This window comes from Phalacrocorax carbo, chromosome 4 (assembly GCF_963921805.1).
Source record: "Phalacrocorax carbo chromosome 4, bPhaCar2.1, whole genome shotgun sequence".
NCBI classification, from domain to species: Eukaryota; Metazoa; Chordata; class Aves; order Suliformes; family Phalacrocoracidae; genus Phalacrocorax; species Phalacrocorax carbo.
This window is the reverse complement of record NC_087516.1, coordinates 13,559,116-13,584,980: the sequence shown is the minus strand read 5'-3', so window position 1 is coordinate 13,584,980 and position 25,865 is coordinate 13,559,116. Positions and strand designations below refer to the sequence as shown.

The window sequence follows — 25,865 nt, the reverse complement described above, 5'->3', positions numbered from 1 at the left end:
TTATTTACAACTCTCTTTTTTTCTGAAACGTGTTCAAAAATGACCTTGGTGTTGCAGCACAAACATATTGAACGTTTTTGTGCTTGCTGTGGGTGGCTTTGAAGTGATTGCTTCTAGGATGCTTCACTGTCGAGCATTGACAGAGTCATATTAGTCCTACAGTCTTGAATTGACTTTCTAATTAGTGGTGATTCAAGAGTCTTCTCTTAGGTTTTTTTAATGTTAGAGGAGAAGACTCCAAATCACAGAGTGTTTTGCCAAATTACATTCTGTTTCTACATGCAAGGAGGAATGACTGTCATGTTGCGGCTACTTTGTCTTTTAGGCAAGAACTGCAAAGTTTCTGCATTGCTCTAAACTGAAATTTAATGTACTGTTTGTATTCCTTTGAACTAATTTCATTTAAATTATGTCTCTTAACGTTCCAAACTGATTAGCTTTGCTTCACAGTATCCCAGTTCTGGATGTTCAGTCTTGTATTCTGGGTAAACTGGAGCTAGTCTGTCGACAAGTGGGCTGCCACCTGGCCAGTATCTAACTCATCACGTAACCTGAAGCAGGAACACTGTTCTTATGACACTGTGAACATTCATACTTCTCAGGCTTGAAGTATGTGCACAGTGGTAGCAGGAAATGTTTCATTAGCATCAAGTTGAAGTTAATTATGGAGGACTGTGTTTAGGTTTAAACTGGCAGTTAAGTGCAAATTCTAAGCAGATCTGATTGAGCTGCAGCAGAAGAAAACTTGGACAGCAGCTAGCTTTCCTAATAGCTGGTATGTATTTATGTTCAAAAGAAAAGTTGCATCTTTCTGTTTTAATCGTTAGCTCTAACCAACGTGGACCCGTAGAACCTGATTCTGTTTGCATCCCGTTGGGCATCTCTACTTGTTTTACTTTTCACCATGGAAATGCACATAGCTGAGATGAGAATCAAGACAGTCACTTCACTGCAGCGGTAGTGATGAATAATGCTTGGTGCAACACCATACAAAACCGCATTTCTGATCAATGAACATAAAACTGGAAGAGGAAATAGATAGCTTTAAAAGAAGAAAATACATGCCTTTCAGTCAGTTAATAATTCCCAATCCAGAATCGTGTACAAATGAAATGTTGCTGTGGTAATTGTTCTGATTTACTTTGGCTATTCAGCAGCAATTTCCTCCATGTGGAGACACTGTTCAATAACAAAGGAAACAGAGTGAAAAGCACTCTTCCAGAATAGCTATTGTGGAGTAGTTATGCTGGAAGAGCTGCCCTGGTCAGTTTTTCTCTGTAGACAGCCTGTGTATACTCACTGGTTGCATCTCATTAAAATCACTGCAGAAACTGCCACATTCAGTTACTGGATGAAGAAAGGTTGTTTCATATTTTCTATTGGTTATTTTTCATACTTGGCTATAAATATTTAGTGACAGGCCAATCTAACTTGGTCTGCTGCAGTGAAAGCCATTTTCCTGCAACATTAAGCCCAAAGGGGAAGTGTATAGTACTGTAACTCGGATGCAGTAAGGCATGATGGCAACTCTTTTTTGTTTTGTTTTGTGTATGTATTTGGGAAATGAAATGCGTTCGGCTAAGTCGTTTTCCTTGCTTGTACATCTTTTCTCATTCCCTACTTGGTTATGCCATGTAGTATGATGGGTGTACTGTGTAGGTTACACAGCGGTATGGTTACAATTCATGTTTTTGTAACTGAAGTGATATTAACTAATGCACATGCTGGTAACAGCAAGTCATGCTGGTAGATTATAAAAATTGAACTGTATCTTCAGTGGGCAATTGTATGGTCAACCCCAGCCAAGCAGTAGAGGGTCTTAGAGCTGCTAACTCTGGGCACTGCGTTCCCAGATGTCCCGTTGATACGTTTCTAGTAGGCTCTGTTAGAGCAAATCCTACAAAAACCTGTATTCAAGATACTATAAACAGGAGTGCCTCATTACCAGTTGATTTATGTGTTGGGGGGTTTTCTACTTCAATTTATGAAGACTTTCTGATTAAAAAAAAAAGACAAAACCACAGAATATTTTATCTGGACTTATTCCAGTGCAATTGGCCATCAGGGAATAATTTGCCACAGTCAAATCTTGTATTGCACCAGAGGCATCCAAGACTGGTCTGTAAAAAGCACATTCCTGCTAGAAGAAGATGTCGTTGCATATTTTATATGTTCTTTTTCCTGAGAAATCTCAACCCAAGCAAATGGAAGCCTACAGGCATTCAAATCTCTGTAGAGGGACCTGTTTAGCAATTGTCCTTTTTCTTCCCTCACACGTTTCAGGACAGCAAGGAAAAACATTGCAGTGCTACATCAAGACTTGATAGAAATCAGGCCACTCTGTACTTAAATACTACTTCAAAGCATACGTCAGATGGGACACACACAAAAGAAAAGAGGGTATATGTAATGTTAGAAGCAGAGATGAGTGTCTCGCATGCACACAGTATATTTGTGCTATGGTAAATAAGCTTTGTTTTTGATTTTGGTTGGAGTTAAGGAAGTAGCAGTTACAGAGTAGAAGAGCTAGGAGGAGATAGCAGAGCGCTTGGGTGTTGGAGAAGGAGAGGATGTGACAAGCCAGAGTGAAACTGATATCAGAAGATCCTGCATTTCAGACTTCTTGTAACAGCTTATTTTGTCCACAGCTGCAGACCCTCCAAGATGCTGCTGTTCTGGGTCTTGTGGGAGATCAGTTTATTTTGCCTGGAAAGCCGAATTACATTTGTTCCATCATTCTATGTAATTTTGAGGAGTAGAAGCTAGAATGTCCTTGAGAGCTGGTGGAGTCCTATTTGTGTTCAGGGACAAAGGGTGGCTCTCAGTAACCCCTGTTTTACCATCTCCTTTTCCAGTGCCCTAAGGCCACTTTTTCTTGCTTTTCTGTTGGCTCTAGGCTCTGCTGGCTGCAGCATTGCTCAGCATCTGATACGGCCTAGGTGGCAAAAATGTGAGCCTCAGTTACAAAATGGAAAGGAATCTACTTCCAAACACTGAAGATGACAGGTCTTGCCCCTACTTGGCAAACACATGGTCAGGTTTGTCACATCCCACCTTCCTTCCCCGTGCACTGTTCCATCTCAAATACTTCTAGTTACATCCACATTGCTGAAATGCACATATTAGTTATTTGCACTCACAAGATAAGTAATATTTCTGTTAGGTTTTTTGCTTTCTAGGAAAAGTTAAAGCATAACCTTTATGTTATGTTAAACCAGGTGCAAACTAAAATGAAAGCTAAAGAAAATAGTTCCTCTTTCATGCGAGTATTTATCTTGTTTGAGAAAGTCCCGCTGATGAATGTAGCGATGCCAGTACCCTGACCTTTTCTTTTTTTTTCTGTTGTGTGAGAATTCCATAGCGGCTCCTCGGAAAGGAAATTTTTGCAGTTCACTTTTTTTAATCACTAAATCAGGTAAAAGAATCACTTGCACTCTTAAAAATAAGTCTAAAATTAATTGTGGTATCCACAGTTGTCATATTTGTTTTGTTAGTCCAGCTGTACTGTGGAGCAATTTTCCTACTGAGAAGTAATTTTTTATTCACAGTTAGAAAATAAATTAGGTGTGTTTTATTCTGTGATAATAAATAAGCGTGCTAAGAGTCCTAGAGTTAGTACCAAATTTTTGGTGGTTTTGTTTGGGTCATAGCTAGACAAAATTCATGTCTATGATTGTACAGAGCTCATAGAACACCACTGACTGTCATAAGAAGTTGAGGTCTGTTACACTGAAGTCAGGTAGTGGATAAAAAGCCCAAGCGATAGCATGCTTTCCACTTTGTGTTTGAGTCGGAAGAGAGGAAGATTCATGAGTTAGGCACAGCAAAAGTGCCATTTCCATTTTTGCCATAATTTTCTTTTGGCACACCTGTAGCTTTCTACAATGTCTGTTATGATTTGAAGATTGTGAAAAGGCAATTGGGAGTTAAAACTTTTTTTTAAAAAAAAGAATCTGATAATGTCTTTGACTTAGTACTTCAGAATGTTGTTTCAAATTAAGTTTTCATAAAAAATAAATATAAATGGGTTTTACTCCATCTTCTGATTCCAGTGCAGCAGAATTACAAACTCATTTGACTACCTTGAGTTTCACACATATTCTCATCAATGCTCCTGTAGATTAGTAAACTTTCCCAGCTGACAGTAACACCTCAGAAGTGCTGCTGTCTCACTGATACTTGCTACAAGCTCTCACGCAAGGCTGACAGACGGGTGAGGAAGAGGGAGGGGATTTAGGGCCTCTGTTTAAACATTTCAATTGTATTTTTCAGTATGCCTCCACTGCTGTTCTTTCAATGCCACAGAGAAAAGTTTTGGGAAGATGGATTTGTGGAAAGCATTCGGAAGAGACTGGCTATAACTATTGTTTCCTCTCCAAGAACAGAGTGCCTCTGTGCTGAGCAGCTGCTCTGCAATCATCTCCAGCACCCCGGGGAGTGAGTTGCACATATACAGAACCCAAATTCATCAATGCAGTTTCCAAGGTTAACTAAGATTAAGTTGCAGAAAGAAAAGAAGACTTGCAAGGATCTTTCTGTTGTTGGTCCTTTCCTGACCCACATAGTTGTTTTGTGTGATGCACTTATTCTGGCAGCAAAGCTGGCTTAAGAAATTTTGTCACCATATTCTTCCCCCCACTCAGTAGTACTGTGATGAGAGTTTGTGGGGTTGTGTCATAAAACGGTACAGTGAAGTAACCTGGGCTAAAATAAACCTTTTTCCCAACCCCTTTTTCTGTGTGCTGATTAATTTCACCTCAGACAGTAGATGCTTTGGATTAGAACCAAAGCATCTTTCAGAGAAAATACCAGCTGCGGTCAGTACCATTGAAAAAGCTTCGCCTAGTCTCTAGACAAAATATTCTGCGTGCTGGAGCTGCCAGCTGCATCACTCAATGCTAAATGCACAAATGTAGATACTTACATACAAGAGAAGCTAGTTTTTCCCCTTGAATTTACACATGCATACTGCATTTATTCTGTGTCTTTGATCAGTAGTACTAAAGATAAAATAATGTCCATGCTAACAGAATTACTTGATATAATTAAATCATATCCTTAAGTATAAATTACTTGCTTTAATATATCCTTTCATTCTTTTGAATTTGAAAGTATTTCTTATGTCTTCACAACTATAAAGGGTGGTAACTAAGTCAGCTGTGCACCATCAGAATGGGGATAGCCTTCAGCGCTTTGTGACATTTCTCTTTGCTGTTGTCTCATTTTTAATTTTCCTTGGCAACCTAAGTGACACTGGAAACTACTCCTGTAAGGTAGATACTGAGAAGCAGTTAAATGGAAGAAACAGTGCTTTAGGCTTTAAATGTGGCTGCATCGTCATTACAAATTGCAGCTTAGCTGTTCCGGATACCTGCCCAGTGCTGCTAAAATCTGATATCAGTTCTAGGAAATTTTGTGACTGACAGGTTCTTATCAAGTTCTTAGTGTAACTGAATCGTGTTCTCTGTGTGTTCTATTTGATTTTTTTTTAAAACTTCTGTCCTTGTAAGTTTGATGTTATCCAATGGAACATGTTTGTGCAGCAATTTTGTCTGGCCTAGTACCTTTGCATTTGAAACATCTGTTGAGGGAATAAGACTGGATAAGTTGAGAAAACAGAAGCAATGTTTTGTCTTCCACTTCTCTGGCTAGGCAATGTAAGTGATTCTGGATTGGAGCCAAAAATCAGTACTGGAGAACGTTAAACAGCATACAGTGATCTATATTTGTAGAATTTTTTTTAATAATTGAAGGCAAATTGGTTTCAACATGGCCCTTAACTTGATGATGTAACTATAGATCATTTTATTTAACCCATGCTTACAATCTTCCTGCACCCGCAGAGGTAATAGTGGGACACAATGTATACACAGCCATGTCCTGGGTTGTGTCCCGCTGATGTTGGAGCCGCTGTGAGTGCAGTCTTCAAACTAAACCTTCCTCCATTGCTCCTGCCAACAGAGCTATGCTACTTACTGTTAAGGCAAAACTAGGAAAGTACTCTTCACAAGAGGGAAGAATTTAGGCTAGGTTTCAGCAAGAAGACAATGAAATCTGTGATAAGGAAAGATAAGAGTAATACTTGGCATTGGTGTAACTTATTTATAATCATCGTCTCTTTTTGGCTTTGGATAAGATTCATCACATTGACTAGAAGAGGCTGCTGACAAGCACGTTCATGGTAGCTAAAGAAGTCTTATCTTCATAAAATGCCTTTAAATGAAGGATTGTAGAGTTCAACGCTCACACTAAGTATGGAAAAGCAGTTCTTTACGTCATATCAGAAGAGAGGCTAATCTTGTGTTAAAAGGTAACCTGTTAGGACGCAATTTAAAACTTGAAGAAGAAATGTTGTGATTTCAGACAGGATAGCTGGGCTCTAAACCAAACACATCTGTGATGGCAGCGTAGGGAAAATCTGGGTTGCATTTAAGTTTCTGTCACGCTCACCACATGAGGGAAGAGGAAGTTAAGCTGTGAATCTGACGTGCTTTCATTTGTTTGTGTCTTCAGCAAAGACACCCTGATGCAAGTGCTAATAGTCCTGCGTGATGATCATAATTTTACTAAGACTTCTTTTGACAATGTGTTTTGGCACCTTAGGTAAGTGCTGTTTATTTGCTTTGTTTTATTTATAGTCACCTGTAATTCTTGAGCTGGATTTTAAAAAAACTTCTCACAGTATATCTACCTCAGATATCTACCCTGAGAGACAAGGAGGATGTTAACCATATTTTCATAATGCTGAAATCAAAATTAAAATGTGTGGGGAGTAAATAAAAATATTTTCACTAAGAGATTGTTGTAGAAAAAGTGTAGAGGAACAAATCTTACACTTCAATGCCCCAAATGTTTTTAGGTTAATGCAAGCACCATTTTTTAGACCTTCAGAATTGAATATTTATTGTGACAAACACTGAATATAGAATTTTAAAACATTAAGGAGGTTTTCTTCTAGATCACGTTAGTTACTGAACTGCAAAGCAGATAAGGTTTCATGTTCCTTATTCAATACAAATTGCACTGGATAATACAGAAAGAGTTCAGTATAAATTAAAAAATTGAATGAAAGAGAGGGAGAGATTAAGAGCAAGGGCAAAAGGATGTTTTCAGTGATATTTTGCAGAAAGGCAGTGAAGTGACAAGATGGAAATTTAGCACAGCCTGTAGCAGAAGTGTGTTTTAAACAACAAATGAACAGAAAAACTGAAATTAGTGTTCTGTTCTTTGATACTTGAACAGCTTCTAAATTGTCATTTATATGCCACATTGATTCTTTCCCTTATTTTTTCTGCTATTTATTACCCCTATGCTGTCAATATTTTCCTCTGTAAGTTGTTGAGCATGGCATTGTGGAAAAAATAGAGGAGCCTAACTCCTCTAGGTTTGACAGATATGTGGCTTTTTTCTAAGGGCAGAGGAGAAAAGTTTATTTGCATAATTCTGATAAAATTCTGATAAAACTTATCAGATGCCATTTTAGGACTAGATAGGGGCAAAATCATCCCATTACGTATAGGTTCGTGTGAAATGTGTCTGAGTTACAAACAGGATAAAATTTGGAAGAAAATCAAGCAGTTTACTCTTATTATGAGTAGTTCCTCATTTTAACAGTATAAATTCTAGAAAAAAGGAAATTATAATTCTCTGCACAGCATCTGAAACCAATGGTCTCAGCAGTCATGGGGATAGATTCTATAGGATTAGGACTTTTGTGATGAGCATCAATGTCACTAGCATTTAAAAAAGAAAAAGTTGTCTGATATTCACACAGTGGTTTCATGTCAGAAGAAAATATTTTATACAGTGTTGCACGGTATCTCATGCATGTCCACCTTGCATGTGGACAGTAAGTGACAAAGAGATTCAAAACAGGAAAGAATAAAAAGCTTCCTCTGATAATGTCCAAGTCAACCTTAGCTAAAAGCCAGGCAACAGACCCGATGAGACGCCTGTGGTCTGAATGGCATATTGTATACTTAATAAACTAAGGAGGTGAATGTGATGCTATAAACTACTTGTCAGCAAAAGCTTAATGAAAGAAGTTTAAACAAAATTAAAGAACCCACCCCAAAAATGCTGTACTTTTGTCACTAATTAGCAGCAGTGCAGGATAAGAACTCCTACACGGTGACAAAAATTGTAGTGGATTTTCCTTTCATTTTGATCAGTCTTCACTATTCACTGATGAATCATTCTGAAAAGCTCCTTTTGGTCATTCTTTATCTGTCAGATAAAGTATTTAATATGCTTCAGACTATTCTATTATAGAAGCTTTTTGTTGAAAATAAAAAGTAAGTATATCAGCAATTACAAAGAAAATCTTCATTTATTGCACACAAACACACAGCAATGATAGAGGGCTTTAGCACACCAGATTACAGTTTCCTTTAGCCAGAAAGCCAGATTGTTCAAGGGAGATGTGGATAGTAACTGATCTTAAAAAGTAATCTCATAATTATTTTACAATATTAACATTATTTTAAATACTGTGATTGTAGACATTTGGGGCTGTAATGTAATTTCTTTGCTGCTTTAACTTTTAAATCTACGTGTTTTTCTCCACTAGCTACAGATCCCAATAATATAAGAGTCATCCAAAACCCAGCAAAAATAGATCTATCAGTTGGAGACCATGCTGAAATAGCCTGTGTTTGGGAAAAATCTGTTGTAAGGTATAGAATAAGCTGGTATCTTGTTAATAAAGAGAACATCACCAAAACTATATCATCAGAACTTTTTTATGTTTCCAACGTCACCCGTCAAAGCATGGATGTGCTGGTGATAAAATCTGCCAGTAGAAATGACACGGGATTTTACTACTGTGAGATAATTATTGAAATACCTTTCTGTAAGAAAGTATGTGGAAATGGAACAACAGTGACTGTTGAAGAGAAAGGTAAGCTAGCAAGAGTATATGCGTGCCATTTAACTTGTCATCATAAAGATTCTTCATTTTGAACTATTTTATATATTTCCTCCCTCTCCCACATCCCTCCCCCAACTCTGTGGACCTCAGGGTGAATGAGACAAATACAGAGAGGACCGGAAAAACTCTTAATGACAATTGACTTAAGCTCTCTGCCTTAATACCCCCATGTAAAGTGTTTGTTTTCTTCTGTAAGGGTTTGCTAAGGGGAATTATGAGTGAAGGTTTACAAAAAAACTGTGCGTCAGCTGTGCATTTCACAAAAGACTCAAACAATTGTTTCTCAGAAGGGATTTGGTAGGCTAGATGTAAGATAGTGAATGAATTTGCCTTGTGGTAAGCAGTGACTGAAACAATGACATGGTTACTCTGTTCAGTAAATGTACCCTTTACTAATGATTTTATCTTTTTATTACAAGTTCTTAATAAAAAGTGGGAGATGAATCACTATGGAAGATAGAGCAGTATCGGTTCCATATTTATAAGGAATTATGTCCATAAAGTTGTTATGAGAAAACGTTTATACAGGCTGTGTCTCCTTATTTTATTATAGTCATATGGTAACCTTTACAGGGGAGCAATTTAAGGTCCCAGTTCTGAATTAAGCTTTGAAAAGCAGTAATACATTACTCCTATTGCTGAAAAATCTAACTGCCTCTGAATACTCGCTGTATGTTTCACCTTAAGTTATTAAAAGAATGCAGCATATCTAGAAAAGAATTTACCTCACTCCTGTTACACACCTGTCTCAAGATACTATTAATCACTTCTTGAAGATGCTGATCTCTGCCTCTCTCTTTCTGCCTCTCAACTGTAGAGAAAACCTAGGGGACTAGCTCTGACTAGACCTTTAACATTATCAAACATCACTTGTATATTGACCAGTCAAGTCACAGGAAGTAACCTTTCCATTCACCCAGCACAGTCCAGTTTTGGCCACTATTTTACACTATTGGCCAACTGATAGTCCAAAGGGAGGCACAAAAGTGATCAAAGATTTAGAAAACATCAGTGGCAGACAATAAATGAGGTAGTGTTCAAAATGGGGGGAAATGGATGTAAAAGTTAAAATAATCTGAGCTCCTAAAACGAGTTAAGTGATCTGATCTCTTACTTGGTCAAGTAGTAATAGCCTTAAAGTATAAGCAGAAAAGACACAGATTAGACACTGGGGGGGAACTACCAAACTGCAGGAGCTATAGGAGGGATTGATGTTACTGTTCATCACGCGTGCATCCCTCAGGAACGGTAAAGTATAGATGACCTTGCACTTGGTGGGGAGGGTGGACTGATTCACTCCTGAAGTAATATTAATTTTATTTTTTTTTTTTGCTATGGCGGTGGTGTTCTATTGTATCTTTGAACAGTACATAACTTTATTTGAAATATATAATTGCAGGAGCTCTCTTGAAAAAGAAAGATTTGTCAATATGGGCCATCATTCCTTTCTTAATGTCAGTGGTGGGAAGCTTGTATCTTTGCTTCTGTCCCTGCAGAAAGAAACAGCACTCAAAACTTTCTGGTGAGTGACAATATTTCCATTAACACATACTTTCCAAGTTAGATGTTTGTTTTGAGATGGCTGGACAGGTGCGCTTAAGAGGCATCACGAAGAGGAATTCGAATGTGTAACTTCTGTTCACCTGCTTCTGATCTGCTAAGGGCACCTGAAGCTGAGAGGGGGGCTCAGAAGGCACAGCTTGTAGTTCAAGGGAGCATTCTTGCAGCCGCTTGCCTCCATTATTTCTCTTTCCAGAAGGAGTGATCACTTAGACTGACCTGTTTAAGATATTGAAGGAATATCAATTCTGATAATTTCTTAGCAGATGGAAAAAGCAAGGGGCCAGAACTTCGCTCCACATAATGTTCTCACTCTAGGTAGTGACACTTGGGAGTGATATCTGAAAGACCTGACTTTGGGGACTTCGTTCTGAGCTGTGGTTTTTAAGCTGTGATTTTAATTAGCTAATTAATAATTTTTGTGTGTTGCAAAATCCTGAAATGAAGGATGGAAGCAGTCACAAGAAAAAACAGTGAAAAGCAAGGGTATGGGATGAGTGTAAATGTAGGGCATCTGTGGGCAGTGGGTACAGACCAGTGACACATAACCTAAGGCAGCCTCTTAAGTAACTGTAGCGTGAGTATTGTGGTTGCCATATGAGGCTTACTCAGCTTGTGAGCTGTCGGGGATATAGGTGGAATATCTATGGCTTGAGATGCAATTCCACTTGCAGATTAAAAAAGCAGGGAGAGGGGATTTAGGCAAGTGAAAGCTCCCATTTCAGTCACTGGAGTTAACACAGGCATGGATCTTGAGGTCCTTGTATAAACTGACCCATTGTAGGTGTCAACTTAAGGGTGAGCTGATCAGTTCTCTTCATCGGTTTCCATGGCACAAACTCTATTGACCAGATCTCCATCGCCTAAGGGGTGTTCAGAAACCTGAAGGCAGCTGTTTCCATCTGCAAGCTGAACACCACTCTAGTGCCTGTCATCAAGTCTAGCTGTACAAGAGCTCTGCACTCTTCATATCAGAGATTTATAGAGCTCTGGAAGAGTACCAGGGTGACTCTGGAAATGGACAGTAAGCAAGCAGTGACTCTAACTTGGTTTTTGCTAAGGTTCTGCACAACCTCCTGCGCTGGCAGGAAGGCACCAGGAGGAGCAGAAGCTCGAAGTTGCAGAACTTCATGGGAGAAATGAATCCACCAATGAAGCAGATGAGGAAAACTCATCATGTAGTTCTGCTGAATGGGTAAGTGGTTCATAAAAAGACTCCTGCTCTGAGGGAAGGACTTTCAAAATGAAGCACTGGGGAGTGCGCTGAACAGGAAGCACACAACAAGCTGCTGTTCGTAGGATGACATCTTACTACACATGAAAAAGGTTTAAAGCAAAAAAAGAAAAAAAAAAAAGGTTTTCATGCAAGAGACAGCACTCAAATAAGAAAACAGATATTTATGTAGTAGAAAAGTATTGGATTCTGTTGTTATATTTAATGACACTCTAAAATTGTCTGGAGAAGAGGGCAGCAAAAAGTGAAGAATATCAATATAGAGACTGAGTGAAAGCAGTGTGGAAGAAGTAAAAAAAGGCAATAAAGTCCCTTTATGTAAAATTGTATACCAGGCTCAAGGAGCTTGTACCATCTTCAGCTCATAGGGCCATTAGATCAGGCAACACTTGCTGAGAGCTTGTAGCAGATTTCAGGCAAGGTCCTTTTTCCAGGCAGTTATTCATCTTTTAATGACATTAAAACATTGCCATGGTTTAACCCCAATCAGTAACTAAGCACCACACAGCCACTTGTTCACCTTTCCCTCTATCCCTTGTGGGATGGGGGAGAGAAACGGGGGGGGGAAAAGTAAAACCTGTGGGTTGAGATAAAAACAATTTAATAGGACAGCAGAGGAAGAGAAAAAGTTAGTAGTAGTATTATCATCATCGTAATCATCATCAAAACAAGTGATGCACAATGTAATTGCTTACCACCCACTGATCAATGTCCATCCCATCCCTGAGCAGTGATCACTGTCCCCCCGGCCAACTCCCACCGGTTTATATACCAAGCATGATGTCATATGGTATGGAATATCCCTTTGGCCAGTTTGGATCAGCTGTCTCGGCTGTGCCCCCTCCCCTCCCGGCTTCTCATGCACCCGGCAGAGCACGGGAGGCTGGAAAAGTCCTTGACTAGTGTAAGCGCTACTTGGCAACAACTAAAACGTCTGTGTGTTATCAACATTATTCTCCACCCTAAATCTAAATCACAGCACTATACAGCTACTAGAAAGAAAATTAACTCTATCTCAGCCAAACCCAGGACAAACATAAAATGGCAAGGAGAAGCAGCCCTAATTTAACACCTGCATAGGCAGGCGCAACTTCTGCTACAGTCAGCTGGACAGGCTTGGACAAGCCACACAGAGGTGATGTAAAGTGCTAAAGCCCATGGTCACAACTGCAGTTATTGAGTTTATAGATTCCTGAATTCTGTTAGCGAACCTGGCTTCAGTTTTGATTTGGCCACACTGGTGCTGAAATTATGGTGAGAGAGAATATCAGGACACAGGCTGTAAAACAGTAATATCTATCTTTTGTTGTGCAATAGTCATCATTCTAAAAAAAAAGAAAATGTATAGCTGGGAAAATTAATTCCCCATAATATGTAGATTCTTACTGAAGCTGAGAGTCTTGCTTTTACAGGAGGTATTGTAGTAGAAAAAGTAAAAAGACAAGGCATGAGATGGTATGGTCATAGTGATAAAATATTCTAATTGCTAGCTATAAATGGATAACTCTTCTACTTGTTAATATTTAATGAAGATGTAAGAAAAAGAGGTTGAGAATGAGAAAGCAAGCATCAGAGGTGGTGCAGAGTGAGGAGTTCATTAGTAGCCATTAAATCAGGACTTAAGCTCAGGGTTTGTATGGACAACAAGATTCATCCAGATGATGTGTGAATACAATTATACAAGATCTTTTGGTTTTGCTTTATAATTTAGCAGCTGTTAACCACAGTGTGTGTCATGATACAGGTTCAGTGGTTTTTTTAATGTAACACACTTTTTTGCTATTTTAATGAAAGCTAGAAGGGTGATTTCATAGTGTTATCGTTTTAAATGTTAAAGCATAACTGGATCTTTATAAATCATTTAAGAGATCCAGTAGATTAGTAAAGCCAGTACATACGATGTGCATGGACACTATATTTCAAACAAATTAAGCCAGCAGTAATGAGCAAAATTATGATGGCTCTAGAGTTGCAGTCATTGCCTTGCAGTTGTGTTGCAGAACATGATCAGTTTAATTTAATTTTTTTCTAGTTTTTTACGTTGCTTACCCCTCCCCTTTTTTTTTCAAACCTTGGAAATTTGCTGTACATTCTGGGTAGGTTTAGGCACCATTTCTAGAACAGCAAACGTGAAGGTTCTGTACGCCTCTGCAAGGCTATTTACAGTCTCCAATTTATGTCATGTGTTTTTTCCGTTCCTTGGGGTTGCAAAGGCAATCTTATAACACAGAACTTGAATCAAAGCATGGATTTTATTCTTGTCTGTATCATATGTCATAAAAACCCTGAGCAATTAGGTCAGGGGACAACACATAGCTCCAATTATCTAAGTTAGCTTAACCTGAGAGTGAACATTCCCGTGGCAAAGCAGGCCACTGTAGTTGTGCTTTTATAGCACTTGTCTCTATCTCTCTGGAGATTCATCCCATATCTCCCGAGTTGAGATGCTCAGGGAGTGTTTCCCAGACAGTTCTGGCAGCTGCAGAGGGATTTGGCCCTTGAGGGAATTCTTAGAGCAGTTGATGATTTTTTTCATCGCTAAGTTCTGCAGGTTCCAGCCCAAATCTATGCACTGCTGTAGGATTAATGCAAATTTCCAGCTCATGGAATCACACAAAAAGCACACTCCTGAGAGGCTCTGGTTGTGCAAAAATGCATAGGAGCATGATGCAGGTTCGTTAGCCGTACCTACCATGCCTCCTATTTGACATTCAGCCAGCAGGTACCTCTCTCTGGTCTGAACACCACTCATTAAAACAAAAATAGTAAATCCCCATAGCAAAGTACAAGTGTGAAGATAAAAACCTACCATTTCATCACTTCCACTTTTTTATTGTTTTATGCCATGTCAGCTTGAGAATGAATATGTCTGTGAGCACAGGTCTTTGTGCGCATTTCAGGGAGATCTTTAATTCTTGGCTTTTGCTGAAGGACTTACCGGAAGATCCCAAATCCTACATGTGCTTAGGAAATGAAAACAGGATTTTTTGCACAGTCCAGGAAGCATCTGAATACTGGAACGGTGTGCTAGTTTACTGCAACAAAAGATTGTCCTTCCAGAAGGAACAGTGCATAAAGCTTTTTGGAAATATTGGTGTTAAATGATTAAAACAAAAAGCTAAAAATAAAAAAGCTTAGCCAGTTCAGATTTCATAGAACCTGGTTTACACTGGAACTTGACATCTTTGGTATTCTAAATAAGTGGCTTGTACCTAATTAATGATGAGGATTGAATCCAAACATAGGAAGACTTTGTCTTTCAGTGTTAGTACTGAGACACTCCTTCCCTCTGAAGTTACAACTCTGTGGCCTGTGTTTCTCTCTGTTCCCTTGGGCTGTGCTAGACGCTGTGTCTTGGGTAAAAGTTCATTATAAATAGACTTTGTGGGTAAAAGTTATTTTGACTGGAGGTTTTTTTGCTTTTTAAGGCTGTGTCTACACTTTATGAATCACTTGATGTTTTTTGCAATGAATCAGAAGGAAAAGATGACAAATCCACTGCGACAATTGTATCCAGTGCAGCAGATGAGCAAATCCCACAAAACTAGGGCAGCTGAAAAGCCTAGAACAAGACAAGGATCTGCCATCTACTTTGACATTCAGAACTGAAAGGATGACGTCATAAACAAAATATGGCAAAATAACTATGAAACTGAAAACAATATGATAATTTGCTGCTGAAGGATGCATTATGTGAGTTTCCGGTCAGAAGCATATCAGTGGGACAATATACAAGAAAAAAGGTTGGTTCCAAACAGTCTCTGAATGTTTTGTCACTAACAAAACACAGTAGGGAGTCTGAATTTGGAGGGTATGTCATTTTAGAAGACTGTCTTCAACTCTTCCTGCTGTGTCCAGAAATAATAAAGGATGTATTATCAACCTTTGAAAAGTCTTCTGGACTGAACAACATTCTCCAAAAAAATCATTTCTTCAGGCAGCCCATGTATAAATAACAGAAGGTAGAGAAAAAAAATGCACATGGTGGTAATCGTTTGACCAAATAGACACGATAGACTACACACAGGATGGAGTCTGATCTCTGAAACTGTCATCGGTGCTGACCACATCATAGCCGGAGTGGTAGGCCAGAAAGGATCATATTCATGTAGAAAGGGAATGTTAATTCATTCACACACTCTACTTAAGAGTAGGAAGGCTCTACAGAGGGACCTGGACAGGCTGGATCAATGGGCCAAGGTCAATTCTATGAGGTTTAACAAGGCCAAGTGCTGTGTCCTGCACTTGGGTCACAACAACCCCAGGCAATGCTACAGGCTGGGGGAGGAGTGGCTGGGGAGCTGCCCAGAGGAGAAGGACCTGGGGGCATTGGTTGACAGCCGGCGGAACATGAGCCAGCGGTGTGCTCAGGTGGCCAAGAAGGCCAACAGCATCCTGGCTTGTATCAGGAACAGTGTGGCCAGCAGGAGCAGGGAGGTGATCGTGCCCCTGTACTTGGCACTGGTGAGGCCGCACCTCGAGTACTGTGTGCAGTTTTGGGACCCTCAGCACAAGAAGGACATTGAGTTGCTGGAGCGTGTCCAGAGAAGGACAATGAAGCTGGTGAAGGGTCTGGAGAGCAGGACTTAACAAGGAGAGTTTGAGGAACTGGGGTTGTTTAATCTGGAGAAGAGGAGGCTGAGGGGAGATCTTCTCGCTCTCTACAACTACCTGAAAGGAGGTTGTAGTGAGGCAGGTGTTGGTCTCTTCTCTCAGGTCACTAGCGATAGGACGAGAGGAAATGGCCTCAAGCTGTGCCAGGGGAGGTTTAGACTGGATATTAGGAAGAATTTCTTTACTGGAAGAGTGGTCAGGCACTGGAACAGGCTACCCAGGGAAGTGGTGGAGTCACCATCCCTGGAGGTATTTAAAAGACATGTAGGTGTGGCACTTCAGGGCACAGTTTAGGAGATTATTATTGTTGGGTTGATGGTTGGACTTGATGATCGTAAAGGTCTTTTTCCAACCTTAATGATTCTATGAAAAGTCTTCCAGAGAAGGTAGTCTCCTACACACAAGGAAATACTAGGTTTAAATGAAGCTATATATGTTATTATTATGTATAATTTTCGTCTAACTGGTGGAGGAGGGGTACTTGGAGGAGATGGGGTGTTCACACTTGTTCCACTTTTGCCAGTTCTAAAACATTAAAAAAAAAAAACACTGAAGAAAAACCAAAACTGAAAATGTAAGTAAAACCTGGCATCCAAGGTCTGAACAGAGGGTGAAGAGTATTGACAGCAAAGCTAATGGCAGTTGTCCAAGGACTGCTGAATACTAAGAGCAGATATCTGAAATGTGAATGTATTAATGTATCAGGGTTATTTCATCTTCTGTTAAGGTTTTTTTCAGAGCTTAACTGGATGTTAGGTCATCTTGCCAGCAAAGCAGGGAGAAATTACTTCACTGCTCAAGACGCTTGTTACAGCTTGTCCCTGGGCAGTGCAGCAGACACAGACTAGCTTTCCCAGAGCCCTTAAAAACAGTTTGCATAGTCTAAATGTGTGACTGCCTCACTACTCAATATTCTTTAAGGCCGTGCAGCATGGCTCATGCTCTGGCTCTGCCTATGCTGTAGTGACTACAGTTCACAAAGCTACCTCTCAAATTACTGTAGTTTGGCCGTGGATCACTGTTTGATGTGCTCCCTCTTTCCTGGGCTGTTCTGTAACTGCCCTGAATGCCCTTCTGCAGTGAATATACTGCTGTCCAAAAAATGCTGTAATCACTGCACTGTGAACATACCCTGCACGAGAGAAATTGTTATAGCACATCCCATTATAAATTGAATTAAGCAAGAGCATTTTCTTTTCTTCCTTTTGAAGTTCAGTCACTTTAAAATTGTGATTTTTTTTTTTTTTTTGTCCTGAAACTTATTATTACAGATATGTTTCCTTTACTGCATGGTGAAACACTGTCATGTGCCATATTCCTTTGAGGATCACAAGTGAGACTCTGGATTTCCACAAACCATCTAACTTTGTCCCCTGCACAAGAAAGTCAGAATCAGTAAAAGGGGTAATGACCTTCAGCCCAGGTCCCTGATCAAAAAAGCTCTGTTTTGCACCAGCATTGTGAGTGTGGAACATTTTGGTCTTTCCATATATTATTGGTTCTTTCTCTATTTAAGCACAATGAGGAGATGTAGAGTATTTAGGGAATTATTGTAGGAAAAACACTAAATGAAGAGATTTGCACCAAGCCACAGTTTAATAGTCTCCAAATCATATTGTCATTACAACAGTACTAATAAATTGTTAATTAAATGTGGTTCCTACCAGCAAAGAATACTACCATATTAACAGCTGCTCATATTTTGTATGCTAACACGGTTATTTCCAACATCTGGCAGTTGAAGGCTACACTCAATTTATCATGACCTATTTTTATCTACAGCTGACAGTGGCTATGAGCCAGCAGAATATTTTCAGAGCTCCCACTGGTTGTCCTACTCAGTCAACAAGAGTTTGACACCTATGCATCATGTAGGTTGCCTCTGCTCCTGTACCACTTGGGAAGCAACAAACCCTGATGAAGATGTTCCAGGGCAGGCAGACTTCTGCTTTTTCTTCATGGTTATCCTGATAGCTTTAAAACAAAAAAGAGCTCTGTAATTTAGCTCCACAAACATTCTAGTGTTCAGTATGATCTCAGTTTTAACTGTTCAGTATATAATGAAGCCCATCCGCCTAATAACAGAACTTGAAGAGAATCCTGGGCCTTTGCTTCTAGCCAGTTTTGGTGGTTAGTCCCTCTTGAACAGGCGGCTGCCAAGTGGTGGTTCCATTCTGGTTTAATTTGGGTTTCCAAGTCCTGTGTTAAGCACAGGCGAAAACACACTAATTTAAGAGCAAAACTGGCACAATATATTCTAAAGCCTCTTAAGTGTTCTGCCGTACTTTTGATGTCTCATCAATGTACTTTGCTTACTCATAGTCCTACAAGTGAGGCTCCTTCTCTGTTTCTGTTATGCTCATGACCCTGGTTTGGAGACCTAGTATAGTTAACTTGAGACTATGGCCTTGAACCTTCTCTCTTCCTGCTCCATTGCACAATGATCCAAGGACTTGCAGCTTAATTAATCTACCCAGCACTTAGGCGGCTAGTCTTAGCAACTAGGTACAGATTATTTGTCTGATTCGAACCACACTTTTTTTCCAAGCCCTGGGTTGGGGTTATTTCCTCTCATAGTACCTGTGGAAGAAGAGTATGGAGCAGGTATTCCTGGCTCTATTACATCAAGGATCCTCAGTAGCAGGCAGGATGATGAGGTGCCCCAACCAACATATTGACAAAACAGTCATGTTTGTGTGTGACGGTCTGACTAGCATTCTTGTGCCTGATAACAGTGCTGTCAGAACAGCAGTGGCATTTACGTGGTTGACTAAAATTTGTCTGAAACCTGATTTTAACTGAAGTGTTTTCTTTGTACTGCTGATATGAAGAACCACTGTAAAACTGCCACTATTATCAAAAACTAAACAGCTACAGCCAGCCTTAAATTGACTTAAGGATGTCTTCATTTAACTAGTTAAGGACACTCTCAGTGTCCTTATTAGGCAGTGTCCTCTATTAGGCAAGTGCAGCTCTGGAGATAGGGTAAATCTGTAGAGAAAGTCTATGTAAATAGGAAGGGTTTTGTTTGAATTGTAATTCTTGTGTAGTTCCTAGCATTGCTTGGGAAATAAAAGTCAAAATCACAGAATGGTAGGGGTTGGCAGGGACCTCTGGAGATCATCTTGTCCAACCCCCCTGCTTGAGCAGGCACACCCAGAGCAGGGGGCACAGGAACGCGTCCAGGCAGGGTTTCAATGTCTCCAGGGAAGGGACTCCACAGCCTCCCTGGGCAGCCTGTGCCACTGCTCTGGCACCCTCACAGGAAAGGAGTTTTTTCTCATATTGAGGTGGAACTTCCTGTGCTCCACCTTGTGCCCATTGCCCCTTGGCCTCTTGTTGGGCACCACTGAAAAGAGCCTAGTCCCATCGTCCTGACACCCACCCTTTAGATATTTATAGGTATTGGTGAACTCCCCTCTCAGTCTTCTCCAGGGTAAACAAACCAAGGTCTCTCAGCCTTTCCTCATAAGAGAGATGCTCCAGTCCCCTGATCATCATCTTAGCTCTCTGCTGGACTTGCTGAAGCAGTTCCACGTCCTCCTTAAACTGGGGGGCCCAAGACTGGACACAGCACTCCAGATGTGGTCTCACTAGGGCAGAGTAGAGGGGGAGGATAACCTCTCTCGACCTGCTGGCCACACTCCTTTTAATGCACCCCAGAATACCATTGGCCTTCTTGGCCACAAGGGCACATTGCTGGCTCAGGGTCAGCTTGCTGCCCACCAGCACTGCCAGGTCCTTCTCAGCAGAGTCGCTTTCCAGTAGTTCAGCCCCCAGCCTGTGCTGGTGCAGGGGGTTGTTCCTCCCCAGGTGCAGGACCTTATTCTTGCTCTTGTTGAATTTCATGAGGGTCCTCTCAGCCCAGCTCTCCAGCCTGTCCAGGTCTCGTTGGATGGCAGCAACAGCCTTCTGGTGTATCAGCCACTCCTCCCAGCTTGGTACCATCAGCGAACTTGCTGAGGGTACACTCTGTCCCTTCGTCAGAGTCACTGATGAATATGTTGAACAGGACTGGACCCAGCACAGACCCCTGGAGAACACCACTAGTGACAGGCCTCCATCCAGACTCTGCCCCATTGATCATGACCCTCTGAGCTGTGTTGTTGAGCCAGTTCTTGATCCACCTCACTGTCCTCTCATCCAACCCACACTTCCTAAGCTTGCCTGTGAGGATGTTATGGGAGACAGTGTCAAACGGCTTACTGAAGTCAAGATAAACAACATCCAATGCTCTCCCTTCATCGACCCAGCCAGTCACGCCATCACAGAAGGCTATCAGGTTGGTCAAGCGTGATTGCCCCTTGGTGAATCCATGTTAACTGTTTCTGATAACCTCCTTGTCCTCTACATTCCTGAAGATGACCTCCAGAATGAACTGTTCCATCACCTTTCCAGGGATGGAGGTGAGGCTGACTGGCCTATAGTTTCCCAGGTCCTCCCTCTTGCCCTTTTTGAAGATTGGAGTGACATTTGCTTTCCTCCAGTCCTTCGGCACCTCTCCTGTCCTCCATGACCTTTCAAAGATGATGGAGAGTGGCTCAGCAAGAACATCCACCAGCTCCCTCAGTGCTCACGGGTACATCCCATCGGGGCCCATAAATTTGCGAGGATCCGGTTTGCATAGGTGCAAACCAATACTTTGAGCTAAAATGTTTTTACCTGCTTCTCTATTAAAGACTGCAATCTTCAAATAGACCCTTAATTTAAGGAAAAACACCACCTGAGAGGAAACTGAAGTGTGTCATGGGGTCCACAGAGTCCATGTTTCCACTAGCCTAAAGAGGATGATGTGTTGGTTTTATTCCATCTTGATGAACTGGGCTTTCAAACCCAGATACAATTTTGTGTGCTGAATCTATTTCACCATCAAACTCCAAACCAAGATATAATGCCACATCCTCTATAAATTAACAGCAGAAATAAACCATAAAGTACATCTAGAAGATCATCAGAATTTATTTTTGCCATCTTGGGTAGTTACAGGGTGGCTATAAATGGAGTTTTAAAATTTTTTTTCTTTTAATAAGCAGTCTTGTCTCAGTATTTTGTAAACAGGAAGCTGCAAATACAACTGAGTAACGAATACACAGATCAAAAGAGCATTAACCAATTTCTCTGGTCAAGAGAAAGGACAGGTGATAATGTGTAAATGCTTCTCATTTTCCACACAAGATGAACTACTGAAATGGGAGGAAGGTCTTTGATGAACTACTACATTCTAGTAACAAGGCTTTGGCTAGGTTGCTGTGGCCTGGTGCTGAGCACTGGTGGATTTTGTTGGCTGATAGAATTAATCCCTTGTGCTTTTTCCAGAGCGAGCCAGTTGGCAGGACTCAGCAACATCTTATACAGCCAGAGCTGCTCTTATCAAATTCATAACTTTGTCTCGGGGAGTATTCAACTCCACAGAGGTAGAGGAGTATAAAAAAAGATATGGCAGAGAGGGAGTAAGTGTGTAGCATTATTAGTGGACAGGCAGGGGTTAGAGATCTAACTAAACAATGTAAGAGTTCAAAAGAGTAACAAGAAATCGCATCTGTCACATACGTCTGCTCTGAAATGCTCTATGTTCTGGTACCTGCTGATGTGCTTGTCTTGTCCTAAAGCTGAATGATCACCTCCGTGAGCCAGGAATGCTGTATCTGTACATTGCCTGGCATGACAGGATTGCACTGCACAGTTGGGGCTTCTGAAACTGCTGTGGAAATAAATAATGAAAGCAAGTAATGGATATTGTTCCTTTCTTACTTCATAGCTTTTAATTCTGGAAAGAGGAAAAACAAGATAAGTATCTCTAACAAAGACAGTAGAAAAAGGTCAGGTATTAAGGTGACGCACACTCCAAAAATACCAGTGGGCTGATTGGGTTTGCTCAGATAGAATAACTCTCCTTTCTCAGTTTAGCAGCTGTACAATATTAAATATGATTTGTCCTTTTAAGTTTCTTTTCAAACACAGACTAAGCTTAACCTAAAAACTCTAGGTCTAATCTAGACAGGGACTGCTATCAAGCAAAAAAGGAAGTGGAAAGAGTAGCTACCATTTCAATCAAGCTCTGTGGGGAAAAAATGAGCTAACTGCCTCTGAGTAGAAAGAATAACAACTGGTTTCTCATCTCGCCTTCAGATATGCAGTGTCGTAGCAAAGTCACGTGAGTGGTGGGCCTGGGCACTGAGCATGAGACCTCAGACAGGTGGAGGCCATTTCCGTGACACCATAACCAATAATCATCACACAAATGGCTGCTCTATTAAATACACCCAGTAGATAGTCCATCTAGATAGAATTGCACATTTAAAAGATAAATTTTGGTCAAAATAATGCAACTCCTGCATTTCTATCTATGGCCACGTTTCATCAACACACTCAGGCATCCTCTGGCTTTAGGTAAGAATCCGTTCATGGTTGGGATCCCCCCTCGAAGTCAAGGACTCTCCCAGTTCTGTGCAGGTCCATTTTTGATTCCCATGTGTTGAAGATCTTCTCTTTTTTGGATAAGCAGAACCTGAAGTGAAATTATCTGTTACAAAAGCATGCTGTGGTTCCCATTTCTCGCCTCACCTTTCGGTATTTCTGAGCCCAGTGTGCTTGTTTGCTGCCCTGTTAACAATGACAGAACTATATCAGTGTTTGCCTTCTGAAATAGCCCCACCTCTTATCAGTTGTGCTACACCCTGTGATTACTTTCTGGAAACCAAAAGGAGTCAGCTCTGTGAAATGTGTGTGCCTGGGGAACTGCCGCTCGATCAAATTGCCTTGTAAATCTTCCTGACAGTGTATATGGGTATCACCTCACTTTACACACAGTTCTGTGAGAGCAGGGCAACCCTTCGCATTTCTTCAACAGCTGCATAAATTAATATTTTAAAATGAAAAAAAAAAAAAGTTTTCAGGGGATGCAAAGGTTTTTTGTCCATGTGTTGCCTGCATGAACACTCAACATGAGGCAAATTTCTCTTCGAGATTCCTTCCTTCTGATAAAATGTTTTTGTATAATAAAGGAAAAAGAGTATTGTTTAGTTCATGAGAGCTTAACTTGGCTAAAATATTCTGCTTTGCATACAAATGTCTTTTGAAAGCTTTCTTGGAATTCTGGCGTGTCTTTACCTCTCTCTAACAAACAGGAATTTCCTTGAAAATGTTCACTCAGTCTGTTTTAAAGTTTACAAAACAACCATCCTCTCTCACAGGTCTTTTCCTTTTTTCCTTTTTGGTTTTTCTTTTTTTTTTTGTCCTTTTTTTCTTTTTCTCTTCTCTTTTCTTCTCTTATTTTTTCTTCTTTTCTTTTTTCTTCTTTGTCTTTTTTCCTCTTCTTTCTGATCATGCTAAAGAACAACTTGTTACTATGCTCACCACAGCTTAGCATGATGGGCTTATATCTGAGTAGTACTTTGTAAGTGTTAGAGCAAATGACAGTTGGACTGCTTGTGTGAGACTGGGTGAGGAATCGTGGGACTTAGATTTCATGACTACTGCTCTGGAATGGACAATATTCAGTTTTCCTTAGGGTGTGGCCTCTTTTTCTGCCATTATTAAAAATAATTTTTAAAAGTCATCTTGGAACCCTTAATAACATGAACCTTAAAACTGAAGTATAAAAAACCCTGTAAAGAATAGCATCCAGGAAATTATTCAATCAAGGATTGAAAACTAGACAGAAGTATTTACACTGCAAATATTCATTTATTGCCTGTAATATATTCATTGATTTTACAGTCTAATACGGCTATGTCTGGTGCACTAACAACTGTGTTTGAGCAGAGTCAATATGCAATGATGAAAGTATGTTTCCCACGGTACAGCTTTGCCAGACCACAGTGTGATTACCCCAGCTCTCAGCTCAGAAAGTCACACAGACGGTTAGCTGACCTTGGTCTTCTCTGTTTTACCTGCCTTTAAACATCACTTAAACAGTACATGAGCTTATTAATTGCTTGTGAAATACGTTTCAGGATATTTTGAGAAGTAAATTATAATAAAATAATGAAAGCCTATACATATATAATTAACAGGACCCATACAGTGTATCACTGAACATCACGCTGTGCTTGTACAAACTCCTCCCCATGCCTGTTTAGCCTACTCTTTCTAACTGTATTTTGCAAAACATTTGCATCACTTAATCACTAGACGTAAACAAATTTACCATGCATTGTGGAAATGAAATGACCTTTAAAAACTGTTAACCAGACTTAGAGCAAATTTTCAGAAGCAGTGCAAAGGAAAACCTTGCTCTTTAGTAAATAAAGCGTGTCGATACTCAAAGTTTAACAAACAATCCAGGACACTGGAAGATTTGAGGGGTTTGATAAGTTTATCTCAGTGTGGAATATGCAATGCTTGTTTATAGTTCAGATGTTATCCTCTTGCTAAGAGAAAAATAAAGTGCTTTCCATACTGCTGCCAAGATACAACTTAAAAACACTGAATTCATCGTTTCAGATTGTGTTTTCTTCCTCCCGTGCTTCTCCCACTCAGATACATAACAGAGTTGTGGAAATTGTCAAAAAGAGCTTCTCATGTAACTCCTTGCACCTTTTGGAATAAGCTTTGAGGGATGATAAGCTCTAATACAAATTTAACATTTCATTTATCCTATTTCAGCTATTCAGCTGGCTGTGACACAAATGGCCCTTTAGAGTAGAGCTGGTAAAGGTATTTATTCAGACTTCTCCAAAACAGATGCTGCTGCAAGGATAAAAATTATTCTCTAGGAGGAAATCAGCACAAGGTCACACAAATCTCATAAAAGCCTGAACATTTGGCCAAATGCCATAAAATTTGAGTATATCTGAATGGTTTTTGAAAATTATGTGTGTGACAGTCACATTTGTATCACATAAATTATATAAACTTTTGGCCCAAGTTAGGAACAGCAAGACCTAATTCTGTGTAAACCTTCAGGAAATACTCATCCAAGCTGTTGTCTATACCATTCTGCAAAGAAAGAAACCTAAGAGAAGCAAATAATGGATATAGTTTACATTAAAATAATAATATAAAATTTAAACAGGCCCACAGAAAATGCTTTATCTCACTGGGGAGCTGGACAGATGGGTTGGCATTAAAACACTTCTTGCTCTCCTGTGTGCGCCTCCTATTTGTACTCTGCTTTGGTTTTGCAAACAGTTGTAATAGTCTGTGCCTTGTGCACGGAACTGTTATTTTTAATGAAAAAAGAATTGTAAGAGAATATTTAAACAGTACAAAAAGCGTGAATTGAAAAGTCTGAGTGCTACTGATGTGCGTGCACATGCATGAATACAAATATGACTCATTAAAAAAAAAAGCCAACCAGGCAGTGCTACCATGGTGGCCTTTCAGTTTGTAAGAATTCCAGCCCTGAGATTTATTTTGTGTTTTAGGACTTTCGGAGCCGCCTTCTCAAAAATTGTGTCTTACCTTTGTTTGCAGACGAAAATGGGTCAAGAATGAGGACACTTTTTCTGCCAGGTTATGTGGCAAAGGTGTGGACATACTGACATATCCTGTTGACTGAAGCTGAGGATCTCCCCCTCTGCCTTT

The 25,865-nt window shown here is 40.2% G+C and overlaps 1 protein-coding gene across 2 annotated transcripts; it reads left to right on the top strand.

The window, feature by feature from the left end:
• Positions 1-53: 53 nt before the first annotated feature.
• Positions 54-15,990, top strand: LOC135313034 (uncharacterized). Of its 2 annotated transcripts, XM_064449098.1 has the most exons (6): positions 54-4,437; positions 6,514-6,603; positions 8,570-8,899; positions 10,329-10,451; positions 11,551-11,684; positions 15,152-15,987. In XM_064449098.1, the coding sequence occupies exons 2-6, from the start codon at positions 6,552-6,554 to the stop codon at positions 15,269-15,271; spliced, it is 759 nt and encodes a 252-aa protein (XP_064305168.1). In that variant the 5' UTR covers positions 54-4,437; positions 6,514-6,551; the 3' UTR covers positions 15,272-15,987. The 2 variants fall into 2 exon arrangements, with proteins under 2 accessions (XP_064305168.1, XP_064305169.1); XM_064449099.1 differs by lacking the exon at positions 54-4,437 and having other exon boundaries at positions 5,831-6,603; positions 11,578-11,684; positions 15,152-15,990.
• The last annotated feature ends 9,875 nt before the right edge of the window (positions 15,991-25,865 follow it).